At 43.6% G+C, this 21,076-nt stretch overlaps 1 protein-coding gene across 1 annotated transcript; it reads right to left on the bottom strand.

The window, feature by feature from the left end:
* Positions 1-1,253: 1,253 nt before the first annotated feature.
* Slamf9 (SLAM family member 9) lies at positions 1,254-7,606 on the bottom strand. The gene is made up of 4 exons (XM_020185515.2): positions 3,740-7,606; positions 2,964-3,305; positions 1,997-2,281; positions 1,254-1,619 (listed from the first exon to the last, which is right to left on the bottom strand). The coding sequence occupies exons 1-4, from the start codon at positions 3,783-3,785 to the stop codon at positions 1,417-1,419; spliced, it is 876 nt and encodes a 291-aa protein (XP_020041104.1). The 5' UTR covers positions 3,786-7,606; the 3' UTR covers positions 1,254-1,416.
* Between the last annotated feature and the right edge of the window lie 13,470 nt (positions 7,607-21,076).

The following is a 21,076-nucleotide window of genomic DNA, read 5'->3' as shown; positions in this document are numbered from 1 at the left end:
GCTTATTCAATTAAGATTTCCATCTAAGTATCAGCCATGGTATATACTCTCAATTTGCTGACAAGAGTATCAGAAAACGGGGATTCCGGGGAATCTGCTAACAACATATCCTTGAGCATGATTCTCTCGCCATATGAGAAAAGAGATTGGTTTCTCATTTTTGCTATTAACTCTGCGTGTTTTTTGTCTCAATGAGACACTATGCCTCCATAAGGCTGTGGATCTTGTCCTGAATTATCCTGCATCCCAGATTCTCCAGCCTGTTTTCTCACCCAGCCTTTCATCACAGGGTGTAACCCTATGGTCTCTAGAGTTACTGTGCTCTTTCACAAATCAGTGTCTTAGCACTTACCCTCTGTCTGGCTAGAATGCCCTTATTGTCTTCCCCTGAACTCACTGATGATCACAGATGAAAATTCTTTTGCCCTGTTTCCTCTAGGACATCTTCCCTGGCCTCTCCTGACATGCTGAATTCCTAGCCCTTGTAATTATGTCTTCATATATTCTGCAAGAGCTCTTTGAAGGCATACAGTGTTCTGTCTCTCCAGTCCTAGTCCAATTCCTGACACTTAGTAGGTACTTAAGTATTACTCTCTTCTCCAAGTTTGCTTTCACCTATTTCAAATGGTGGAGAGTAGGCATTAACCCAAGACAAAATTCCAGCAAGAAAGTCAAAGACATGGAATCATCAGGGTTAGGGTTAGGGTTAGTGTTACCAACACACAGTACCAACCATAAACAGAAGTCAAAGCTTCAAGAACTCAGCTACTGATCCAGCAAGGTGTCACCTGTATGGGGCAGCTGATGTCAGGCAAATGAGAGTGATCACCTGGCTCCGACCCACAGTAGGACTAAACTAGGGTCCTTCCCACCTCTCTGTGGGTCAGCTTCCAGACAGGGTATGCTAGATGGAGTAGTTTGGTAAATTTATCTGGGAGAATGGGAGCAAGCAAGCAGAAAAATGTTAGCACATTTTTAGGCTAACATTTTTAGGCCTTAGGATTCTAAGGCCCGAAATCCTACTGTTTAGGAGTCAGTTATGTTAGGAGGGCTCTCACTTATCTCACATAAAGCACATATGACACATGTGGGTGGGGACGGGGATGGCCATAGTAACAACAAACACCTCACTCTGAAGGTCCACAAACAGCCCTGAAAAAGCACATGGACTTGGGGAGCACACCTGGAATGTAAGATAAATGTAGGGAGCAAGTTTTTCATAGCCACAAGGACAGAAGAATCAAGAACAGCTCTTCAGAGGAGTGGACACTTGAATTTATTGCCAGATAGCTTCCCTCAGGGAGTATGGCCTTTTGGGCACCCACCCCAGAAGGTTCCCCTCCTGCTGCCTCCAGTCGAGGTTTCCCTGGGGGCTGAGAAGAAACAAAGTTCAGATCAGAGTGCCCCAAGGGGCAATCAGACTGGGCTAAGAGCTGACTTCCCCTTCTTCCTCAGTTTCATTCTGTCTCTCTTGAGTTTCCTCATCCTTGGCATTTCACAATTTTTCTTGGCTTGGATCACCCAAAGCCCCATGGCTAGAATGACCAAAAGCAAGAGGAGGAGCAATCCCTTGGCCACGAGGCAGAAGGACATTGAGGACCTCTCAGGATAGGCAGGATCTGGGATAGAAGAAGGAAGAAGGAAAAGGTCTCATCAGGAGGAGTGGTAAATTAAGATTACGGGCAGACAGGATCTCAGGTTCGCAATCATTGATATCTCTTTGCAAGAATCTCTAGAAATATATATTCTAGACATAGAAGCTCAGGAACAGAGATCTGGGGAGCAATCTCAAACCAAGTGAGAGAAAAGACCTCAAGAGTTGAGAGAACCAGATAGGGAGGGGCTCCTCCCCATCCATGTATCACATCTCTGTAAGAGGCAGTTAGGTTCTGGAATCCACGTACCTTATTAAGAAGACCTGGGAGTGGAGGGGATCATATTGTGCCCTGTGGCAGGTATCTTGTGTGAGCTCAGGTTTGTCTTTGGGTGCTGGTACCTGCACAGAAGGGCCCAGCAGGGATGGGATGGGAACTGATGTTGCTGATGGGGTTGCTGGCCCTGCAGGTGTAGGAAAGGGCATTGTCACCAGGCCTCCAGGATGTGCTGAGAATGGGGCCTTCATGTTCTGCATTAGGGTTGATGGGGTTGCCATCCCCTGATGAGAGCCATCTGTAGGTCACATCTATGCCTTCTCTCTCTACAGAGCATGTTAGGGACATATTACAGGCACCTTCACTGGAGATCTCAAAGTTCACAGTGATTCGGGGCTCTGACAGCCATCCTGAATGAGAGGAAAACACAAAGTTAGCTCACTAAACTATCAGGGGTTTGCATCTGTTTTCCAAAGCAGCTCAACTGTGGGGGTACTGGTGCTGCCTTGAGAGCCCCTTCATCCAAACAACAAGTAAGAAAAACTAAACAAAACTGGCTACAATAAAACTTGTGGTTCCTGTGTCCCCAGAGCAACTGCTAAGGTAGACAGAGCTGCCAGTGGCATTTTCTGCCTCCCCTTATGCCTTCTTGCTCTTCCTTTTATAGCCTACCTTCCTCCATTCTGTCTCACTGATGCCACAAAATATTATCACCCACTCCCAAGGGCATTTATATGTTAATAGGGTCTCTCTAGGATTCAAGGTAGATTCAATGTGACAAGCACAAGGAAGAAATTTAAAGCAGTAGCCCTCAAATTATGTAGGAGAATAAAAGACTCCATAAGTGTTCACCACCAGGATGCACAATCTCACTAACAGAAAAAGTTCCCTTAGAAGACCTCATGGAAGGACTTGACATCTCCATGAAGTGCTTCCTTGCTTCAGCTCATCCACCTGTTGCTACAGTACAGATTCTGGAGCTGGACACATAGTCCTAGACCCTCAAAACCTAATCCTGAATCCCAAGACTCCTTTTTCATGGCATGAGAAAGTTCAGGAGAACCAGGGGGATAAAAAGGAGTCTAAACTCACGGTAGACATGTAGATTGTAGTGCTGCTTGGTAAAGAGCTGGGATGTCCTCAGGTTGACTTGAACTTGGTAAATTCCTGAGTCCTTCCAGCTCAGATTGCTGATGTGCAGTGAGTAGCTAGGTTCTAGAAAGCTCACTCGGCCCTGGTACCGAGGGTCAGTCACCTCCAGTGTAGCAGGCCGTCCTTCTTTCTCTGGTACCACTGTCGCAAGTGTTTCCTGAGAATACCAGATGATATTCTCAACTTCTTCATCAGATGGTATTTCCAAAGGAAGACTGATGGACTCCTGAAGGATTGCAACTATTTCTTCAGCGTCCTCACTATCTCCAGAGTATGCTGTAACTGCAGATGTAGGAAGAAAAGAGATGGAAACAACCCAGCTGGTGTCCCTAGGCAGCTAAGTCTGGAAGAAAAAGCTGTGGATTCATCTCAGTTGAGTAGCTTCTATGGCCTCCACACTCAATCCTGTCCTCCAGCTGCCTCTTCTGGCTCTAGATTTCCACTGCACCTGAGTTAAGCACCTATCAGGGATGGCGCCAATTTGTTTCTTCATCCTTGAATTTTTTTTTCTCCTTTGTCACCCCAAGTCTGCTTCCCCTTCCTTATCCACATATGTCCTTTCTTGATCCTGCCCTGAATCCATACCCTGTTCCTTATATCCAGGAAAATTGACACATTCATCACCAAAGACAAGATCATGCTAGCCCAGGGCTCAGCAGAACAGGAAAACTGAGGGGAAAGGAGATAGTCCTAGGCAGGAGCAGATAGTCACTCACCTTCCCCTAGCAGCAGGAGGAGGAGCAACCACAGAAGAGACCTCATGTCAGCAGACCGACCCAGGGGAGGTGACTTGGTCAGCCCCCCACTCTGTGAAGAAAATAAGCTGTTAAGAAGCTCCTAGAGACAGAGTGACTGGTTGGCAGAAATCAGAGAGGGAAATCATCCTACCCATACTTCCTCTGTCCTCACTAAGCCCCTCCCTATCCTCCATGGAGATAGTTCTCTCTCTGAGCCTTATTAACTATATGGTTTATCCACTGACTCTTGCTGCTCATCCACCAAACTCATCTCAAATCCCACTGCATAATGAAGTCTTTCTAAACTTCCTGCCCTCTCTATGTCCAGCCCTCCACATGTACCACATGCTGTAGCCTGATGTTTGGTCCATCAGTATACTTTGTCTCAACTCTCTTGGAGTTTCTATATTGCTGTGACCGTTTAAGCTTATAACATCTTTACCTCTCCAGAAAGACTACATCTTTTGCTTCCTCTGTATTGCTGGCCTTGCTAGACACACATTGGCACTCAATTGAAGATGGATGAATGAAGTAAATCTTCCTAGTTAAAACCAGTTATGTTGCCAATTTAGATACTATTCAGAAAGTGGAGAACTTTTATCTTCTTCTTAAAAAGTTTGGACCAGAGTTTATCTCTGTTGTTAGTATTATAGAGAGACTTTAAATCATTCAAATTATCCATGTTGTTCAAAGCTATATAGGAAACCAGATGCAGGAAAAGATTGCAGAGGATAAAGACAGAAAAGATTTCTTCCCAAAAAGGAACACTTATACACTGTTTGTGGGAGTATAAATTAGTGCATCCATTATGTAAATTAATATAGAAGTTCCTCAAGAAACTGAAAATAAACTACTATATGATTCAGCTATCTCACTCCTGGGTATACACCCAGAAGAATCAAAGTCAGTTTACTATAGAAATATCTGCATGCTCATGTTTATTGTGGCACTATTCACAATAGCCAAGTTATATAATTAACCTAGGTGCCCATCAATGGATGAATGGCTAGCGAAAAGGTGGTAATATGCACAATGGAGTATTATTCAATCATAAAGAAGAATGAGATCATATCACTTGCAGGAAAATGGATGGAACTAGAGTTATTCATGTTAAGCAAAGCAGTCCAGACTCAGAAAGACAATTATTGCATGTTTTCTCTCAAATACAGACTCTAAGTATGTTATATGCATGTATGAAAATGTTATAATGAAATTCATTATTTTGTGCAATTAACATATGCCAATAAAAATAGGTTTTTGTAAGAAAGAAAAGTTCCCTGCCAAGCAGCAGAGTTGTCCAGGATGTAATGGATTGTCTTGGGGGAAGGTAGTTCCTGTGCCTAGCTTCAGACTGCATGTTCTGCAACATCTCTGGGATCAGATGGATCCAAGACTAGATAATCGTTAATAAGTTTCTTCTAACACTCAATTCTGTGAGCTTGTGCTGTGATGAGGAAGCAAGAGTGGTGTCTCAAGATCCAGAAGACAATGGAGGCAGATAGTTCCGTTCTGGTTCTGTACCAACATTTCATATCTTTAAGTCAGAAAATTCAGCACTTGTGCAAACGTTTCCTTGAGCAGATTCTTTGGCCCACACACTGACCTAAGTGCTGGACAATTATCAGTGACCAGTAGTTTTAGACTGTGACTTCTTGGGTCTTACAGATTAACAACTAACCTTGGACAAGTAGCTACAAATTTGATGGGTCTTCTCAAAGGAAAAATTGGAGGAGCCTACAACAAAGAGATTTAGCAAAGTTGGAGTCAGGAGGATTAAGGAAAAGTTATCAAGGAGAAATGCTAGGCTAAAACTTCAAGAAGTACAGAATACTCAGAAATGGCTGAGAGTGAATTTTAAATATTCGTACCACAAGAAATAAGTACATGAGGTAATGCATGTGTTAATTAACTTGATCTAGCCTTTCCACAATGCATACACATTTCAAAACAACATGTTGTACACGATAAGTATATAGAAATTGTTGCCAACTAAAAACATTTAAAAATAAAAAATTAAAGCAAGAGGAAAAAAAGAAAACAAGGTCATATGCACAACATCCAGAGATTAAAGGGTGAGTGTATCAGTTAGCTTCTCTGAGAAGCAGATGCTGGAATTAGGAGTAAAAGTGGCTTAATGCAGGTGGGTAATTCCCATAAAAGATAAAAGGGGAAGGGGAACAGAACTGAGCAGGGAGAACTTCTCACAGTCTCTGCTATCTCAATATGGAGCTGTGGCACATGGTTGCCCAGTAGAGGAGGATTGTGTTAGGCAGGAATGCCTAGGTACTAGCATTCATGGTACAAGAATGTCCAGGCCCTAGTGCCCAGTCCATGTGTGATTATTGGCGGGGGCTGCCTAGGAAGAGCATGGACCTAAAGGTGCTACAGCTGGAGTCTGTCAGTTCACTACACTCCTTGCAGCTGACAGTTAAGTTTTCTCTTGAAGAGAGAGCCAAGGGACATCCTCATGGCTGCTACAGTGCCAAAGGAACTGTGCTCAGATTTACTGAACCAGTCTCCACATGTAAGCATAAGCAGTTCAGCATGCCTATCTGTAAGAGGAAAATGATTACCACCTCTAGTACTCTCTAGGCCTTTCCAGTCCAATGTGGAGAAAGTTGTTTCTCAGAGCATGATTTTCAAGCAATTTTCATTACAGCTTGTGGATTGTGAACCCAAATGCAACTTCATTTCTCTCTCACTGCATCTTTAATCTTACTCACTGGGAGTCTATCCCTGCCCTGAATGAGAACTCTGCCCTTGGTCTCTGCTCTCAGTTCAGAAATAAGAATTTCCAGTTACATGTAACATACAAAACTCCAAACTTAACTTACAATGAAACAATCTCCCCTTCTCCTGGCCTGAGTCTGTTTGGGGCTGGGACCCTGCAATGGGGGAGGGGAGGCCTTTCTGCCCTCCTTACCTTCAGCTCATTTCCCCACTGCTCCCCTACAACCATCTCCCCCAACTCATGATTCTTGCTCCAGAAGTATGGAGTGTGGAGTGTGGTGAGGGTGGAAAGGTGGGGGGTGATAAATTGCTCTTATTTGGTTGAGTGGCTATGTACTCTGTGGGCCTAGCAGCTGGTTAAGAGGAAGTATTTTCTGTTGAGGGGCAATTTTGCTGATTAAGCATTTCCTTTGGTTCTCTCCATGGCCCTCAGTGAATGTACTTTATTACAGATGGTCTTTTGTAACTCCTTCCTCAGCCCACTTCCAGACTCCCCCTACCCTTCAGGTGTCCCTATTGTGGGGTACCCTAGGCAACCAAGCAGGCTGTGTCTCACCATGGCCCTAAGTTGCCCACTGCAAACCTTTCTTCCCTGATAGATTCCAGAATCTACATCATAGCACATGTTCCTGGCTCCATAGTAGGGGTCAGATCTTAGTCCACAATCAGTTTTAACTCTTCTAGGCCTATCTTAGGCTCCTGTCCTCTCAAAGTCTCATCTACAGGCATACATTTCAAAGCTTCACAAGTCTTCCCCTTAAAGTCCTCCTCATCTAGACTATTGTCAGAGGAAACATCACCTATCCTTGGAGAAGAATGGGGACTCATAGTAAAATAACAGTTTTTCCAAAGAAGTTTCTTTTCTGATCACCTGTCATCCCTTAATGGATAAGGGGCTCCAAAAGCAGTGACATCGGATCTTCTTAATTCCCATTGTAAATTCTGCAAGAGGGGAGATCTCCCTCATATTACCTTTGATCTCTCTCTTTTTTCCCGTTAATTTTTTTATCAGGATATATTGGTTGTACAGGGGGGACTCATTGTGACAATTCCAAATAGGCTTTTATTGTACATGGGTTAGATCACCCTCACCAACTCTCCCCCTTAACTCCCTCCCCACTTAAAATTATTGCAGAGATTTCTTTGTTCTTTTTCATATAAGTATATGAAGTCCATCAACAATATTCCTTCATCTTAATCTCCTTCATTCACTCTCCTCCCTCCCACAAGAACCCCCCCACATTTTACCTATTTATAGTTCTGTCTTTCATTAATATCTAAGTCGATGTTCAAAGGAATTTCTCAATGTATCCCTGCTATGGGTATACTTTACTTTTGTCCATTCAATCCCTTCCATTATTCTCCCTTACCCCTTTACCTCTCATCACCCATTTTTCAACAGCCTTCAATACACGTTCTTATATCCTCTACCTTCACAGGTGTTATGTTTTACAATATTGATGTTCTATCATTCTCTTTTCCTTTCCCTCCTTTCCCAAATTAAATAGAGTAGTTCCACTGTTACAAACATGTTCTACATATGAGTTTCTCTATGATCATGTTTGTTTTTGTGTATGTTTATCTTTTGGGTCTGTCTTCTATGTATGAGAGAAAACATGTGGTCTTTGTGTTTCTGAGCTGGCTTACTTCACTTAACATGATGTCTTCCAATTGCATCCATTTACCTTCAAACCACGTGTTGTCATTATTCCTTTTGACTGATTAAAACTCCATTGTGTATCTATATCACATTTTCCTGATTCATTCATCAGTTGTAGGGCATCTGGGTTGTTTCCATAACTTGGCTATTGTGAATAGTGCTGCAATGAACATTGGTGTACAGGTGTCTCTATTGTATCCTGACTTATGTTCCTTTGGGTAGATGCCCAGAAGTGGTATCACTGAATCATATGGCAGTTCTATCTTCAGCTTTTTGAGGAATCTCCATACTACTTTCCATAGTGGTTATACTAATTTGCATTCCCACCAACAGTGTATAAGGGTTTCTGTTTTGCCTCATCCTAGCCAGCATTTGTTGTTGTTTTTGCCCTTAAATATGGGCATTCTAACTGGAGTAAGATGAAATCTTAATATAGTATTGATTTGCATCACTTGTATAACCAGTGAAGTTGAATACTTTATGTATTTATTGACTATTTGTACCTCTTTCTTTGATAATTCCCTATTTAATTCATGTGCCCATTTCTTCATTTGGATGTTGACTCTTTGGAGGCTGAGCTTTTTAGTTCCCTATAGATTCTGGATATTAGTCCCTCATCAGATGAATAGCTGGCAAAGATTTTCTCCCATTCTGTGGGCAGTCTCTTGAGTCTAGTGACTGCTTCTTTTGTTGTGCAGAGCTCTTTAGTTTGATGCAGTCCCATTTGTTCATTCTTTTTCTTAGACGCTGAGCTCTGTTTAGGAAGTTGTTCCTTATTCCTATATATTCCAGTGTATTTTTTACTACTTCCTGTAGTTGTTTCAAAGTTTCAGGCCTTATATAAAGGTCTTTGATCCACTTTGAGCTGATATTGGTAGAGGGTGAGAGACAAGAACCTCTTGACACCTGTCACATTGTCAGTTCAGTGCAGGAAGAGATCGATCCTAGCATCTTGCTTATAGCACATACTTAGGGCTCCTTGTAGCATAGTCCATTCACCACCTGGTTTCTATGATGAACAGTTTTATGACTGAGGTCTGTCCTACCTCCTACACTCCCCCCCCCCACCCCCTTGCCTCCTCAAAGCTTAGACCCTGGCTTTCTCTGCAACAGTGGGAGGCCACTCAGACCAAGCACAGGTTCCGCTGGGAAGTACGAGGGGAGTGCTGAGCTGGTGGGAAAAAGTGTGAATAAATGTGCCAGTCCTCCTGCCCTTCTGTGGGACAATTCTGAGTCATGTTCTCATGGTTCTTCAGACAGATTGATCCTCAGTTGTCCACAACAGTAATCAGCTATTAACACACACTTTATCAAGTTTTTCCCCCTTTCCCTGTCTAATTTTCCTCATTCCTTCTTGGATTACCTCCCACAAAGATTTCCTCCACCCAGGTTTTTTTCTAAGGGTGTGTTTGGGAGAAAATCACATGAAGATACTATTCTATGTGGTAAAGTAGTTGTACCAGTAAAGTTTAGATCTCCTCTCTCTTCTGCCTCCTTCTTTAAGAGCAAATAAGCCAATAAGAAATAAGTCCCCTACCTGAATTATGATATAAAGCATTGCTAGAGCTGGCCTTGTTCTGATGGCCAGCAGGGGGCCGGAGGCGGGGTGAGGGGGGTGGGACACATAACAAATAGCCAAGCCTTTATTCGAACTGTTTCCTCAGCTTCTCTCTGGATCTGAAAAGATGGGGACACACACGGCAGAGACATGGTCCTAGAGGAGTCATTAACAAATAAGTCCCAAAATATCACCTCCCTCCCAAAGCAAAAGCATGTTGTGACCTGAGTGTGACCTCTGTTCTGGGGCCGCCCAGATGCTTTCCATTTTTCTTTCTTTTTCCTTTTTTAAGTGTCCATGTTAAAAGGGTGATTATCTAGTTGGACCATGAAGGTGGCTGGAGAGAAGTGAAACATGCAAATTGTTGAAGTGCTCCCAAAGGAGTCATTACGAAATAGGAAGAATGTTCCTTGCAGTAGAACAGGTCAGTGCAATCATTGAAGTGGGAGAAGACAGAGCACACTCAGGCACAGAAAGCGTCTGGAATGGGGAACCAGGAGAGAAGGTGGAGAGGAGCAGGGATGAGGCTAGAAAGGTGGACTGGAGACAGCACCCAGGGCCTTTAGACCTGGCCAAGAGGTTATAAGTCATACTCTCAAGAATTTTACCCTTAATGGGGAAGGGAAATATGGGATAAGAAAAGGGGATACATAGGGTACAGGGAAAGCTTATGATTGATGACCTTTCCTTAAAATGGAAGAGACATAAACATATGTAAATGCTGCAGAGAGGAGTTACTAGGAGGACAGTTTAAGATGTGGACAAAAGGAGGTAATATGGAATGGAAACTCTTCTTACCAATTCCTCACCCCCAGAAGGTGAAAGTGAGCTGAGATTCAGAACCCAGGAAAAAGAAACTGTCTCAGATTAGAAGAGTATCCTCCATTATAATCAGAAAGAAGAAATAGGCAGAAATGCAGCAGGTTTGTATGGGTTAAAAAGTTAAGGGGAGTCCTGTCTGGTGGTTTCAATTTTCTCTGTAAAGTACAGCCAAGTTATCTGATGAAGCTGAGGGTTCAATGAAAGGCAGACATTTCCAAAAAATGGACACCATGTGAAACAGATAAGACTATGTATCAAGGTTTCTTGGGACAGTCCCAGGCTTTTTCTTTGTTTAATTGGTTGGTTTTTATTTTGTTTTGCAGTGCTGAGGATGGAACCCAGGCTCCCTCCTGCCCCTGCCTTCCAAGTGCTGTAATTACAGGTATGCACTACCACACCTGGCAGAGTAGTCTCAGCTTAAACATGTTGTCCTGGCCCAATTATTAATACTGCCTCCTCTCACTTTCATGAAGTGTCCTTGTTTGGAAAAGAAATTTGGTTACTCTAGAACAGGTGCAGAGTCTTATTAGAGGAATCCCAGTGAGATGGCTAAATGGAATAAAAGGCCAACCTTAGCTTTCTTGGGCAGCAAATTTTCCTGAGACCTGGAATGAGACAGTGGGGTGAGCAGTACATAAGAGTACACACCTGAAACCAAACTACTTGCCTCCTTCATTTGCAGAATGGGATCGTCATCACACTCAGTGTATGGGTGGTTGTGAAAATCAAGTGAGATAACACCTGTAAAACACTTAACACAAAGCTTGGCACAGGGTAAGGGCTCAATGAACATGAGTTGTGGTTGTTACTGAAGGTTGGTTAAGCATAAATGTCATGGACTTTGGCATTATGAAGACCTGGGGCCCCTTGGTAATAGGACAGGTCTGTGGTTATTGAAGAGAATATGTAGGAAGTCTCTAACATCAGACACACATGTGAATAGGTTTGTTTGAGAACATTAGCTGGCAGCACCCATGCCTGGTCTGAGGAGACTGTGGGCACTACTGCTGGGATGCACAGCCCAGCTTGGTGTTTTTCCATGCCAGCAGTTGTCCATCAGACCAGCTCCTTATTTATGCAAAGGTGTAACACACCAGACTGACCACCCCCAACCACACCCCTGAACAACTCTTACTTCCCAGACATCACAGAGTGACTTAAACCCATACACACATTCTTCCCTCAATTTATCTGATCCATAATTTGTCTTCCCTTCTTTCCTAAATTGAACTGGTGCGTTTTCTCTGGGTTGCATGTCCTCTTGATTCCCTTATGCTTGTTGACCTCAAAATGGAGGTTTTGTACCACCTGCCCTACAGTCATAGATGGATGGTTAAAACGCCAGTGCTTTTGGCCTCGCTCTACCCACTGAATCAGGAAGAAGGGGTGGAGGATGGGAACCAGGAATCCACTTGCTTATCAAACAAGGACCCAAAATGACTTCACTGAAACCTGAAGTTGGAGAACTGCATATTTTGCCTGCTCTTCTGTTGGAGCAGAGAGGAAGTTCCCCAGTCAGCAATGGCTTTTGTCTCCAATCACAAAAGGTTTCTTTCCCCCTGAGCAGAGTCATGAAATGACCGTGTCTGTTTTCTTCTTCACTGGGCTTTGGAGAACATAGGAGGGAATCCACAGGCTTTTAATCTGTTTTCCTGAGCATTCCAAAGAGCTGTGGGGAGGCAGGTGCCAGGCCAGGGAGCTTCAACCCGAGACCTTCTGCATTTATCTTTTTACAACAGGGTCTCCGAAGCAGGAGACTTGTTTAAAAATAAGGTGCTGTTGCTAAAATAAAGAGTTTAGAATCTACCGAGAAGGTCCAACTCCTTATTTCACAAATTAAAAACAAAGCCCCAGAAGCCCAGATGATGGAAGGACTTCTTCAACACTACACAATTTAACAACAAAGCTGGGACCAAAACTCAGGTGTTTCATTCAGTCAATCAAATTGGGGTGTAATAGAATTATATCTAGAGATATAGTTCTGGCACATAGAAAATGACCCTTAATAAGTACCATTATTATTGTTAGTGTCATTATTCATTAGTATTTGTATTCATTTGTTATTATTGATTTCTATTTGAGACTGCAAGCACACATAGCAAGCATGAAGGAAACAGTAGAGCAGCCTGGGGAAAGCCAGCTGGCCACCCACATGTGTTGGCATTTTTCTTAGTTGATCTGACACTGCTCAGGCTCCAATTCTTCACAGTAAGCTCTAACTTGTCAGTATACCAGAGTTGATTGGAACCTGGGACAGTGCCTCATTTTATCAAAGCTGTCATCAACTGATGAGAATTTAGCTGTTCATCCTACAAATATTTATTAAGCTTCAATTAAATGCAAGGCACTGTTCCAGGTGTGGGATACAGCAGTGAAGAGGAAAACATGGACCTTATGTTATTGTTGGAGTAGAGGTTGGGGAAAGATAAAGCAATGTGCAGCAGATCAAGTAATAAAGCACTATGAGGGAGAGCCAAGCAGGATAAAGGAGCATAGAGGGATGGGAAAGGAAATAGCCCTTGCTTACGGTATTCAGATCAAATATGACAGTCACCCTGGCATTTCCTCCCTGAGCACAGTCAATATGGGGAGCTATCAATGGAAGGCTGCCTGGGGATCCTGATGCTGGAGAAAATGAGATGATCTAAGACTCAACAATTCACCAAAAATCTACTGTGTCCACCTCTAGAATGTGGCTCCTTCTTCAGGCCCCTGGATATATGGTCTAGCTAACAGAGGCCTTAGGTGGAACTCAGATGGGCACAGTCAGGATGTATCCTTCTCTGGTTCTTCTTTTATAATGTGTTCATACCACCCTGTCCCATTTTTCTACTAAGGTGCAAACCTTCATTTGCTAATTTTTTCTTTAGGAATAGTTTTCATAGCTCATTTCTGATCCACTAGGTCATACTTTGAGACTCAGAAGTCAATCTCATGTTCTCTTTTCTGGGACCACCTTCACCTGTCCCTTCTCCACCATTAAATACTGTCTTGACAAAGGCTCTTCTACTATCACATACAAAATGCTCTGCCTTCCCTGTCAAGTTTCCCAAAGAGCTTGTCATTTATAAGGGTTTCCTAATGCCCCATGCCACTCTGCTCTCTGGGTCACATCCTTCTTCCCAGAGGAGAGAGGGACTGTCTGGGAACCTGTCCTTGAAGCACTGAGGTGTCTTGGAGTTTAGGCCAGTCCATTGTGAGATAGGATTTCCTGGATCTGAGAGGTTTTACTTCCCTGACAGGAGAACCACTTGGGGGAAGGCCTTGGGGATTCCCCCAAAACTATTAGAAGAAGAAACGGAGGGACAGTAGGAGAAGTGGAGGATTTAGAGGCAGTCACTTCAACCACTCTGTGGACAGAGGAAGAAGAGGTTGGGGGATGGGGACAAGGGTGAGGCATCTAGTCCCTAACTTCTTTTTCTTTCTTTCTTTTTTCTTTTTCTTTTTTTTTTTTTTTTTTGCCAATAACTGGGTTTGAACTCAGGTCTTTGCTCTTGCAAGGCAAGCACTGTACTGCTTCAGCCAGGCTTCCAGCCATTTTTCTGGGGTTATTTTGGAGATAGGGTCTTAATTTTTGCACATGCCAGCTTGAACTAGCAATCCTATTTTAAGCTTCCTGGCATTGTTGGGATGACAGGTGTGTACCACCATGCTCAGGTTTTTTACATTGAGATGGGATCTTGCAAACTTTTTTTCGCCTGGGCTAGCCTGGAACCCTGATTCACCCAATCTCATCCTCCCAAGTAACTAGGATTACAGAAGTGAGCCACTGGTGCCCAGTTCTTAACAGCTCACCAGTTGAGGAGTTACTAAAGACTATGTAGTCCAGTTCTTCCTCTACAACATAATTACTGGACTTTAAAAAAAAAGACCCATGCAGCTTTCCTTCAATGTCAACATTATCAGGAACCCAATACAATAAGAACTGGATTGTTGCAGCAGATACTGAAGGATGTAGCCCATTTCAACACTTGGATTAAACCCAAGGAAACCTTTTAGAGTAGTCTATCCAGTGCTAGATAGAGCAGCATTAGCAGATGGAATTCTCAGACTTCCAGGTTTCTCCATTGGACTTACAAAAATATTTCCTATGTGTGCACATGAGGGGGGCTTCTCTTTAAAAAGACCTCCCCCAACTCCTGTCAAAACCCTTTAAAATTGTGTTTATCACCCTTTCAATAGCCTTAAACCCATAGAAGAATGCCATATGCTCCTTATACTCTATCATGGCTTACTCTGATAGAGGTCCTTTAAAATTGGGGGAGGAAGAGAGGGCCTCCACTATATCCTGGGATACACTGAATAAGAAAGGTGAAACTCAAACCACATCAAAGGGGACCATGCAGGCTTGCCCTACTAAAACACTTTGCTGCAATACTCACCTCTTGTAGAAGGTTGTTACAGAATGTCCAATGGAGCTATGGGAAAGATGCAATCAAATCTTACTACTCCGCTGTCCATTATCATCCCACAAATTTTTAAAAATGCCTCTTGAGAACTGGTTTGTAGGTTCTAGCAGTGGGGGGGACACATATACTCATATACCCTTGACAAAAGAATGGTTCACCTGTACTGGAAAAGATTGTCCTCTTTGACCAAGCACATAGTTTGGGAAGGATACACATAGAGAGGAAAGGGAGGAAGGGGATATCCATCCAGATGCCAGATCTGCCAAATCAACCCTGGTGATCAATGACACCGCCAGATCACCCTCCTATCTGAAAAAAAATGTCTCCCACTGACAAGAACAGCATTTCTTTGAGCAGCCCTGCAATTTTACAGTACACATCATGGCCCTTTTGCAGTCGCTGCTAGGAAGCACAGCCACATTTGATAGGAACACTAATGCATTCAGTTTGGATGGTGACCTTTTTCCTTACTACTATTTTTCTACTTATTCTTCTTCTAACCTCATTTTCCTAACTGATTTTTATTTTGCCACATTGTGTACATTTTGCACAATGTGTGAGAATTTAGCCAAGTGTTCAGTTATGAACACAGTCCACAAAAGACTGCCCTCATTTCAGACATCAATCGCAAGTTTGAGGGACCCCAAAATCTAACCTCAGTTTCAATACTTTGCTAGAAGGACACATAGAAATGCTGAAAGCTGTTATATTCAGAGTTATGGTTTATGATGGAGAAAGAAAACGGACTGAAAAATCAGCCTAGGGAAGAAGTGTGAAGGGTCCCAAGAAGTACGTGGCACATTGTCTCCTACGGAGTTAGGACAGTGCTATTCTCCCAGCATCAATGTGTGATAATACATCGAGTGTTCTTAACCATGAAATTCACTAGCGCCTTGGAATTTTTATTGGGGCTAGATCACACGCTTCCCACGTGGCTAAACTTGACTTCCCAGCCCTTCCAAAGGTTGAGCTGACACCTCAAGGTCTACAGTCCCTCTGGAGGTAGAAATGATACTACTTGGCACAAAGCCTTCATTGTGAATCATAAATCACATTGTTGTCTGGGGCCTACGCCCCTAGGCAAACAGTCACTCCTATTAGACATGACATGGCAAGGTGCTAGAGATCACCTCCCAGGAACTGAGGTCAAAGGCTAGACCTGTCTTTAGGGAAGGTAAATTCTTCAACACACATATAAAATTCATCTTTGGAACATGACAGAGAAAAGGAAGGAAAAGACAAACCAATTCAATCAAATCAGTCCAGGTATGACCAGGCTCCTGACTACCATGCCTCATTCACAGTGGAATCAGGCCCCTGGGGAAGAAATCAAGGTTGAGGGACTTCAGCAGATACTCTGGCACAGTCATTGAACACTTCTGTGAGCTGGTTTTACAGTTTATGGCACCCTAGAACCAGGATGCTGCTCAGCTCTGAGTGAGGTAATAAGAGAACTCGCAGGGCCTTCTGGGACCAAGGAAGGCACAGAGATGCTGACTCAGGTCAAAGCTGACTTGGGCTTCTTCTATCATTTCACTTATTGGGTTGGGATAAGCAGATGGGTGGTAGAAGTCCTGGCAGGTTTACAGGACCATTTGGGAAGGACACTGTGTGAAGGTCATAGTTGACATTTGGGATCCAGAGCCTCAGAGCTACTCTCACTAATCTCCAGGATCACCTTGACAAAACAGCTGTCCCTCCTCTGGCACTCTGAGAGTTCACTGGTTCCCAATGCATAAACACACACACACATACACACTTGTGTTTGAGTCCTTGGAGTCCCTTCTACAGAAAGGCATACAGACCCATGTCAGTGGCCCACCCAACCAACAAAAGGAGCCGGAAGTGTAGCCAACTCTAAGAAGGTGTCTAGTAACTTCTGAGAGTAATGAAGTCTTAGCTCCAGAAGCCAGGCTCCTTCAGGTCTTCCAAGCTCACCTGCACACAGAACTCCAGCACCTCTGCTTTCCTCTTATTGTGTGCCTTTGTCTGTCTCTCTGCTTTTGCCTTCCCTGTCCCCCACCCAGCCTAGCTGCATAAGAGAAGTTGCTAAGACCTAGCAGTTACTCTGTGACATATGACCACTGGTCCTGCTTTGGGAAACATGGTGGAGCTCCTCCAAATGGCCCAGAGGGATCTTATCCAATCCTGTACTCATTCATCTTGATAAGAGAGATCCTGGGGAGCTGCCTGGCTCAACTTGGCAGAGCCACCTCCCTACTTTTCCCAGAGAAATCAGAATGGAACACTGGGAACTACTCCTGTAGGTCCAAGAACAGTGTCTGTAGAGAGCAGCTCTTCCTGGATGTTACATCTTGTCCTCGATCCAGGATCTGAACCCTCAGGGCTGGGATAAAAGCCCATCATTTTGAAACCCTCAACAGCCTGGCAGATTCTGGAGAAAGTGGAGGAGGTAGACAGGTACAGAGAGAGAAATCACAATCTCATTTAAATATTAAGGGCAACAGGGCCTAAGCAATGAAACATGCTCCCTTCTTATAACCACAGAATGAGCAGAGTATAGGACACAGGAGCTAAGATGGCACATGGGGTGGGAAATCCAGCTTGACTGTCCAGGCTCCAGGTGTTCCTCCCTGGGGGACTCTCCCCCTCTCCCAGGAGGTCCAATTGCCTGATGCCCGGACCCCTGGGGAGTGTCTTCCCTCTCTCACCCACTTACCCTGCACCTTAATATCCAGCCAGGGGCTCTGTTTCTGGACTCAGCCACTCTCAGGGACTACCTCACACCAGGAAGGCCAGAGTCTCCCTCCTTGATTCCTGAGATATAGTGTTCTGGGTGGCAGCCCTTGTCCACAGGTGTGGCCATCCTTGTGGAAAAAGAAGAAGAGCTTTAAGGATGACCTCTGGGGGTGCAGCTTTTTCTTACATGTTACGTTCAACATGCTTCCCTCATGGGGCTCCAGAGGAGGGAGGGCACTCAGGACAGGAGTCTGGAACAGTTCTGTGGAGACACAGGCCCAGGGCTCAGGAGGGAAGTCCTGGGCAGTGAGGCCTGGGAGATTGAGGACTGAGCTTCAGCCCAGCCCAGATAGACAGTCCAAGACCAAGGTGGGAGAGTTTCATTTCCAAGACCTGCTATCTTGTCCTCACCCATGAGATCTGAAATGACTCCCACCCAGACAAGTCCTTCTGGAATCCCAAATATCAGAGCCAGAAGAGCTCTCAGTGGTCATCTCATCCTTGAAGGTGAAGGGTGAGTGACTGAGCTGGTCCAGGACTTTTCCTAATTCCTCTTCTTTCCCCTGGCTCCAGACTGCCCCATGGGAAAAAAGGGGACATTTGAACAGTATCATGGACCCTCAGGCTACCATGCATTGGCCCAACATAAGAGAAAGGAGTCTTCCCAGAGAACTTCTGATCTATGAAGACTGGACCATGGAGCAGCACCCTACTGTCCCACCAGGCCCCCTTGCTGGTGACTCACCTTGAACTTGAACCATGGTAGTAACTGATGTTTGTGTGAGTCTGTGATATACATCACCTCCCCAGAGAACAGCTATACTGGCCACTGTTTATGACTATCTCCTATCTCAGTTCAAATGTTGCTTCCTTAGATAGGTCTCTCTTGGGATTACAATCAAAAGAATTCACTTTTACAATGTCCTACTGTAATATCATCAGATCACTTAAATATATCTTATACACTTATATCACTTATATCACTTGAATATATCTTATACATTACATTGCCAACATGTTATCATTTATCTTCCTTTGTCTAGAATGCAGGTTTTTACTCACTGCCATGTTCCTTAGACTTCAGACCTGTGCCTGGAACATTGAGTTTAGTAAGTACAATGGTTACCCTTGATTGTCAACTTGATTGGGTTAAGAAATACCTTGGAGATTAGAAAAGCACTCATCTGGGTATGCCTGTGAAGTGTTTCCAGAGACAATTAGATAATTAGGGCTCTGACCTAATCAATGGATCAACCCATGATGGATTCATAATAGGATGGCATTACTGAGAGGTGGTGAATAGTAGGGGGTAGGAACTTTGGAGGAAGTAGATCACTGAGGGCATGTCCTTGGGGTATATCTTGTCCTGGCCACTTCTTGTACCCATTTTCTCTACTTCCTGGCTGCCATGATGTTAATTGCTCTGCTCTGCCATGCCTTCCCCACCATGATGGACTGACACCTCTGAAACTGTGATTCAAAATAAATCCTTTCTCCCTTAAGTTGTTTATGTCAAGTATTCTGTCACAGTGATGAAAGAGTAGCAACTACAGTAGGCATCTGTTGAATAAATGCATGAATGCTTTCCTTTGTGTCCAGTTATGTGGACCTACCTCCTACCATATAGCAAGGGTGGGACCCAATTCATGTGGTCCAATAACTCTGGGAAATAGAGTGTGGGAATGATAAGGCAGGAGGCAAGATTCTCTGGATTCTCTGGATAATCATTAAAGACTGCATGGTCAGGCAGCTCAGATAAATGAGAGAACTACAAACAAGCCAGATCCATTACACACCATGCTTGCACTTCATGCATACTGCATTAACACTTTTAAATGAAGGAATGTTTGGAGCGAATAGGGCTGAGGAAGAGAGGTCAAACCAGAAATGAAGATGGATATGGTTATATGGCTATGAGTAGCCAAAGGCATGGAGGACTCTAATTTGACGGACAGAGTTGGACATGGAGCAGTGAATATTCTAGAGTTTGGGGCAAGAGATGAAACAATGAATGATTGTAGGGCTAAGTGTAATTAGTTCAGCCAGTTGTCACATGGTTACTGTGTCCTTTATTGATGACATGCCCTAGGTGCTTTGAAGGACACTGAGAAATGTAGTCTTGGGGGTTGTTATGATTTGCATATGAATGTCTGTAATGACTATAAAGTGCCAAACAAACAGGGTTGAGGGTCACTGAAACCTATAGCATGAGAGAAGTCACTTAGAGAGCAGAGCCACTTCAAATAACCTCATGTCTCCAAGTCCTGATTACTTGCTGCCCCATGTTACTGCAGGTCCTTGGAGTTGTGATTCTAGAATTGCTACCTGTGATAAAGAGGGAAGTCAACTGGGAACATACAGAGTGGGTGACACCTGTTTATAGTAGTTCCTGTAAAGAGGGATCAGGAATCTCAGCCATAGGCCAGAGATGATGTATGACAGTGTGAAAAGATGGCCAAGAGCTATTATCTAGCTAAGTTGCATTACAGAATCCCGAACAGTGGAGGTGGCAGCCCCTGAGCTACCTGCTAGTCAGCCCAAGGGAAGAAGAAGAAAGTCCAGTTCTTGGCACACTGATGAAGCACATCAAAACAAGGCAGATCAGAATGAGGAACAGTTTAGCCATTTCCTGTTAGATTTGCTGAGGAATTGGGTGATATTTATCTTGGAAAAATATAATTGAGTACCAGAATAATACTGGTCTTCAGTCAGTGGGATAAGCTTAAAAGAAGAGAGAGACTTATTCTGAGTTATTTCATAGGACAGAAAAGAGACTAATTCATGGGCAGTAAAAGATCAGGGAGGGAGATTTTAGCTCATCATGAAGAACAATCTAACAGTTGAACTTTATCATGGTAAAACAATGTGCTTTGCCAAGTGTGGCTACCATGTTGCTCAGAATAATGTGTGGAGGTCCCATGACATCTGCTATGGATGCTGTGTGAGTAGGAGAGGGAATCTGGCTAATTCTTGGCTTAGATGAAATTAAGGATCATCTCTTCAATATTATATATTTAGTGTTCAGCCACATACCAGCATGCCCAATATCAGGGGCCCCTAGCCTCCTGGATCCCTGACAGCCAGTAATATAATAAGCCATCCATTATTGTGACCACATGCTACAAGGAATTTAAGGAAAATTATTATTTTCTAGTTTTGCCTGATTAGAATCCAGCTATATCTGAATAGAGATAGATGGAATGGAGAAAGCAGGGGGTTTGACCTCAGATGGACTTGCATTTGTATCTCTGCTTTGCTCTTGTTAATAGGATAATTCCAGGAAGCTTTCTTAAACTTTTTGAACCCCAGTTTCCTCTACTATTTAATAGGTACAAAAATAACTGCTCTATAACCTTCCAAAGGTTAGATGAGATGTATACACTACAAAGTAGACACTTCGTATTTTTCTTTTTTTCTTTCTGTCTACATCCAAGAGG

The sequence above is a fragment of the Castor canadensis genome, chromosome 11 (assembly GCF_047511655.1).
Source record: "Castor canadensis chromosome 11, mCasCan1.hap1v2, whole genome shotgun sequence".
NCBI classification, from domain to species: Eukaryota; Metazoa; Chordata; class Mammalia; order Rodentia; family Castoridae; genus Castor; species Castor canadensis.
Note: the sequence above shows the minus strand (reverse complement) of the source record. Positions and strands in the feature narration are given on the sequence as shown.

Bases quoted from the DNA above. Each gene is read 5' to 3' on its own strand.
- Slamf9 (XM_020185515.2), bottom strand. From the start codon at position 3,785: ATGAGGTCTCTTCTGTGGTTGCTCCTCCTCCTGCTGCTAGGGGAAG. The intron at 3,306-3,739 runs GTGAGTGACTAT...CTACATCTGCAG, and splicing joins CCTCCTGCTGCTAGGGGAAG to TTACAGCATACTCTGGAGAT. The intron at 2,282-2,963 runs GTGAGTTTAGAC...CCTCTCATTCAG, and splicing joins CTACAATCTACATGTCTACC to GATGGCTGTCAGAGCCCCGA.